At 33.0% G+C, this 6,000-nt stretch overlaps 1 protein-coding gene across 2 annotated transcripts in view; it reads left to right on the forward strand.

Moving 5' to 3' along the window:
• GAD2 (glutamate decarboxylase 2) overlaps positions 1-6,000 on the forward strand; it is a 53,690-nt gene that overhangs the window by 22,476 nt on the left and 25,214 nt on the right. For both annotated transcript variants that reach the window (XM_039357723.1, XM_039357724.1), the window contains exons 6-7: positions 2,938-3,050; positions 4,429-4,544. In XM_039357723.1, the coding sequence (XP_039213657.1) occupies positions 2,938-3,050; positions 4,429-4,544 (229 nt within the window). The remainder of the gene's footprint in view (positions 1-2,937; positions 3,051-4,428; positions 4,545-6,000) is intronic.

A 6,000-nucleotide genomic window follows, 5' to 3' on the forward strand; every position in this document is an offset into this window, starting at 1 on the left:
AAGAGAAGAAGGTAGAATTGCAGTCTGAAGAAGCTGTATTGATGAAAGTTGGAAAATCACAGACTGAGGGGTCTCAACAAGTGGAGATGAAGGAGCAGAGAATGACTCGGGCAGCATATAAATGCAAGGAAGAGGAACAACAGAAGAAGGAGGTTAAGGATGTTTTACAAGAATTTGTTTCTGAGTCTGTGGGAGAAGCAAGACCTAAGAGTTCTTTGGCGCAATCTTCAATGGTAGATCTTCAAGCAGTTTTTTCGAGGTTACTGGTTAAGAGAGATGGGTAAAGAATGTACAGATTGCTTCAAGGTTATTGACAGATTATAGTCCATCGCGGATGGAACTGGTCATTGGAAAAGAGGAGAGAAGATTATGGAGAATGAAAACTTTAGATAAGAAGTGTATGTTTAGAAATTTAAGGAGCATTTAAAGGAATATTTTGTTTTAAATATGTATAAGGGAATTTCAATGGTACAATTAATGTTTATATGTGTATTTTGGATTGTGATGACAAAGAAAGAGGGATAAATTTATGTATGATATTAGAGAGATTGAATGAAAATTTTAGATAAGTAGTGCATGCTTAGAAACTTAAGGAGCATTTAAAGGAATATTTTGTTTTAAATACGTATAAGGGAATTTTAATGGTACAAACAATGTTTATATGTGTGTTTTTGATGGTGATAATAAAGAAAGATGGATAAACTTTATATAATATAGGTATGATATTAGAAAATATTGTTTAGCTTTTTGAATAATTTATACTTAAAGTTTATAATATTTTAATGGTGGATTAGATTCTAACTAATTCACTTTATATGCAATATGATATTTTGTAATGTTATTAAGTTAGAGAGATGATTGGTTTATTAATTGTGAAAGAAACAGAAGTTTTGAATTATAGATATGGATAAATTTTATACAATATAAGTATGATATAAGAGAATACCATCTAGCTTTTGAATAATTTACATTTAATTTTCCTCTTTCTGTTCTTTATATATAATGGAGTTAAAGTATTTTACAATTTGTTTACTGATTGTAACTATATTTGTTTAAGGTTTATTTGGGTTTAAAAAAAATTTTTTTGTTTTTTTTTCTTTTAAGTTCTAGTTAAGCCTGTATTCAGCTCTGGGAAGAATGGGGGAGGGTTTTGGGGTGGGTTGGGAGGGACTGGGGAAGGGGATTTTACTGTAAAAATTTTAAAAATTTTCAATAAAAAAAAACTAAGGGAGGCAAATGGGAAAAACAGGAATTTGTACCCCTCCAGAAAAGATAGAATAAAAAGTTCCATTCTGAAAAAGCTTCTTGGATGAGAAGCAAAACATTTTCAAGCAAAAAAACAACAAGAAAGTCCATTTGCCTTATGGAAAAGCACCTTGACCTGGGACAACCATGACCTGGATGATCAAGAATTTCCATAGATGGTGATATGTTGAATTCTCTTCTTTTGTTTTGCCAGTGGTATTTGGGAGCTGTAGTCTCAGGCATATCTGGAAGGCATCAGAAACTGTTTTAATGATCTAAGGCAGGAAGTTGTAGAATGCATATGGGTCAACATAGAAGGAAAAAAGAATGACATTGCCATAGGTATACACTACTATCCACCCAATCAAGCAGAAGAAATAAATATTTTTTGCTAATCAGTTAACCAACGTATACAGTAGAAATGGGGGGGGGGCTTTAACATCAACTGGGAGGCAAACTCTGCAACAAATGAGAGATCAGATAGATTTCTGATCCACCTAGCTGACAACTTCATCACCCAAAAGCTAGAGGAAGCAATTGGATCTGATTCTTACCAGCAGAGAATAAATGATAAAGGGTGTTGAAATCGCAGGAACTTTATGGGAAATTGAACCTGTCATATTAGAAGTCAATATAAAAAAGGCACAAGCAACAGAACGCAATCAAACCAGTTTCTTAGACCTTAAAAGAGTAATCTTAACAAACTCAGAAAGAGCTTTGGAAAAATCCCATGGATGAAAATCTGAAAGGGGAAATGAAGTCAAGAAGTTTGGGGAACCTTGAAAAATGATTATAAAATCATTTTATAATCTAGTTCAATACCACTAAAAATGAAAAACAAGGAAACCAAGAAAAAAACTCTCAGACCAACTAAGAGGGGGGAAAAAGGATAATACAAAAAATGGAAAGAGGGACAAAAGTAAGGCAGAATACCAACAAATAGCCCAAATCTGCAAAGATGAAGTTAGGAAAACTAAGACTTTGAACGAAGTAAGACTTGCAACAAATATCAAAAAATAATTTTAAAAAAAGTTTCAACATATAAAAAAACAAGAAAAAAGTCAAAAACATAATTGGTCCATTAATGGGCAAAGATGGCAAAGAAATAATGAGCAATAAAGAGAAAACAGAACTACTTAATTTATAGTTTACATCTGTCTTCGTGCAAAAAGAAAACACACTCAACTTACCAAAACAGAACTGTAAATGACAGGTTAGGAATGCAAATTGAAATATGCAAAAATAAGATAAGAGAACACCTATCAGTTTTAGATGGATTCAATTCACTGGGTCCTGAAGGACTACATCCCAGATTCTGAAGGAACTGGCATATGTGATTTCAGAACTATTGAAACATATTTTTCAAATTCTTGGAGCACTGGTGAACTACCTGAGGAAGGGAAAAGAGCTGATGTGGTTCCCAACTTTAAAAAAGGAGAGAAAAATAACCACATCCAGGAAATTACAGACCAATCAGCCTGACATCAATATCCAGGATGATCTTGGAAAAGATAATCAAGCAACAAATCTAAAGCAAAGTTATAAAGGTCTCCTGCTTGAGTTGGGGGTTGGATTAGAAGACCTTCAAGGTTCCTTCCAACTCTATTATTCTATATTATATGCTCTATGAAGTAGGTTATTCCACCAGTATTTTTACTTAGTCAATATGATGCAGACATTGCTATGTTCTAGGTTCACCTATGAAATTGCTCCTGTGTTTGTGCTGTTGGAATATGTCACATTAAGAAAAATGAGAGAAATAGTTGGTTGGCCAGGAGGTGCTGGTGATGGAATCTTTTCACCTGGTAAGTGATGTTTCTTTGTACTTTCATGATTATGATATACAGTACCTTTGAAGTCAACCTAATGTGATCAGCAGCCTGTTCAAGTGAACCTTTGCTCTAAGTTCCTTCAAGCAAATTGTGCTGCTTTATAGAAAATCAAATGGCAATTTGAGAACATGCAATCAAATGAAATACCTCTCCTTAGTTCTGTAGTACATAATATTCACTAATTTGTATGAAATAAATAAGAAATTATAGTTTTTAATAATGAGGTCTGATGTAGACCTAGTAAATAGTAAGATAGGAGTGCTATATGAATATTAGAACAGCTAATGTTCTCATTTAGGGAATTTAAACAGGCATACACTATTTATAGTAGTTTCCTTAATGATGCAAGCCACTTATCAAAGCTATTACAATCACAGTAGGCCATGATATGACTTTTTTTTGACTTAACAAGTAATGTGAGCTAATTATGATTTATTCTACAAACTATTACTTAATGTCTTATCTCAATGCATGAATCTAATTTAAATAAGACTGTTCGATTAGATATTCAATTAACAGAAATCTCTTTAAAATAATTACGTAGTAAAGAAAACAAAAATCATTCTATTTTTTTTAAAGCAGAACCCAAATCTACTTGCCAGAAGCAGATATAACATAGTGCAAAATCATAGCTAAAAAGACGGAACCTATTTTGTACTGCAAATGTTTGAACACACAATAGAATTATCAAAATGTGCAAACGTATATCTGTGCCTGAATAATTACTGTGTGAATTGGGGATTATTACAGTCCAGTTCAGGAAAAAAAAAAAACGTTTTCTGCAGTTTTCTCTGCCTAAAACTCTGGCTATTGAAACAGAATGTCCTCTGTAGAAATTATATTGAAAAACTCTTTGGTCAGTGAAGAATAGAGACACGGAATGTATATTCTAGAAGTAGGACATAAGTTCTCCTAGGTAAGACTCTCTATTCCTTCAATTTGGAGCTAAGGTATCAAATCTAGAACAGCAAGATAGGAAATTTTAAAGGAAGGTGATAGGAAAATAAAAAATAGAAAATTCCAAATTCTTTCTAAGAAGTTTATCTACATTTTTAATAGTAAAAGGATCATTGAGCAAATGGATTCAAACAAGAGCCAAAAGTGAAATATGGTTATATAGTATTTTTATTGCTTTTGTCTTCTGTTTTGTCTTCTATTTCCTTACATTATCTACTTAAAATTCAGCAAATGAATAGCAGGTTATAAACTGAATGAGTGAGAATTTATGGTACCTGTGTTTGGATTAAGCCCTGAGAAAAATGTCTACTTTGAAAAAGGTTCTTACAACAAATGTAGTCTGTATGTGAACTGTGAATAAAAAAAGGTAACAGTTTGTTACTGTGTTCTCCAGGTGGTGCCATATCTAACATGTATGCTATGTTGATTGCACGTTTCAAGATGTTCCCAGAAGTCAAAGAGAAAGGAATGGCAGCTATTCCAAGGCTGGTTGCCTTCACCTCAGAACATGTAGGTGTTTCTCTGTTATCCTTTATGCTTATCTTACCTTTGGCTAATATATAGTTACATTCTTTCTATAACATATATTCTTCTTTTGAATGCACGTTTATTGTTTTACACACAGGGGATGAACCAATGACTCCTTTTTGAAATGCATTTATACAGCAGCATTTATGGATGAATGTTAATTTGAAATTAATCCTGCCTTTAAATGAGCACTTCGCAAAGTTTTGATGCCCAAGAGTTGCACTAATTATTATTGAGTTGCTGGAACCTGTAGTATATGAAATTATCATACGAAGTGGCCAGCCTAGTATTTTCTGGAGCAGTTTCTTGTGCTCTGCAGATGGTGGAGCTTCAGGATTTTTAAACTCTTTTTAAAATTTATTGTATAACGTAGATTATGGTTTCAGTATGATTCTCTTTCCATACCATCAGTTTTCAACAATGGTGATCAGAGAGGATCTTAAGAAAAGTGGTTTAAGGACTTCATAAGGCTCCGAGATGCCTAATGTTGATTAGGTCAATTGAATATCATTTCTGTGGAATCCAGCATGAGTACAATTGTAACAATGGAATTTATATAACTACTTAGAATTCAAACTCTTTATTTTACATCAAGTCAGTAATTTTCTAAAAAATGTGCTAGGTGACTCAGTGTCTAGGTTTAAACAACATGGTAATATTAGAGTTGAATAGTTTGCTGGTTGGCATTTTAGGGGAATCAGATAAGCTAGTAAGCCATTTATATAATTTATTTGTTTGGATATAGTTATCGGACCAACCAATTCTATTTTTTAATCTAATTAAAATATTGTTTGAATGAAGCTAGAGTACAATTATGGGATTCACAGATCAAGACATAGTCACTCAAGGTTCTCTTTGATTTATTCACAAAGGAATAAATTGATTGATTGATTCACTGATTGATTGATTGATTCATTCATTCATTCATTGTTTCATTCATTCATTCATTCATTCAATCAATCAATCAGTCAATTTATATGTCACCTATCTCACTCTTTGAAGTGACTCTGAGCTCTGGGATTTAAATTTCTTCCCCATTTAGATTAGGGGGCTGGCACCCTGAATTCAGAACTACGTGCAATCCCTAAAGCCCATCATTACAATATCTAGTTCCTAATCAGGCACATGAATGTTGGCTGTATGTTTTTGGGTCGGGAAATACATGAAAATTGTGATACAAACTCTAAAATATAATGATGAAATAACAACAAAAAGAAGAAGAAACCTCCAATCCCATTCAATTTAAAAAAAAAATTGAAAAAATGAACTGTGCAATGTTTCTTGAGACCCAGAAATTTTAAATTGTGGCTCAAGGCTATCAGAAAAATTGCCCATTGATTGTTAAGATGTTTGACTGTCGGGCTACAGTAGGTCTGCAAGAAAAAGTTGTATTCAGAAAACATTACATGTCAGTCAGAGGCAATAGAGCATGGGTCAG

The sequence above is a fragment of the Crotalus tigris genome, unplaced genomic scaffold, assembly GCF_016545835.1.
Source record: "Crotalus tigris isolate CLP2741 ecotype Arizona unplaced genomic scaffold, ASM1654583v1 scf7180000018940.2059657, whole genome shotgun sequence".
Lineage (NCBI taxonomy): Eukaryota > Metazoa > Chordata > Lepidosauria > Squamata > Viperidae > Crotalus > Crotalus tigris.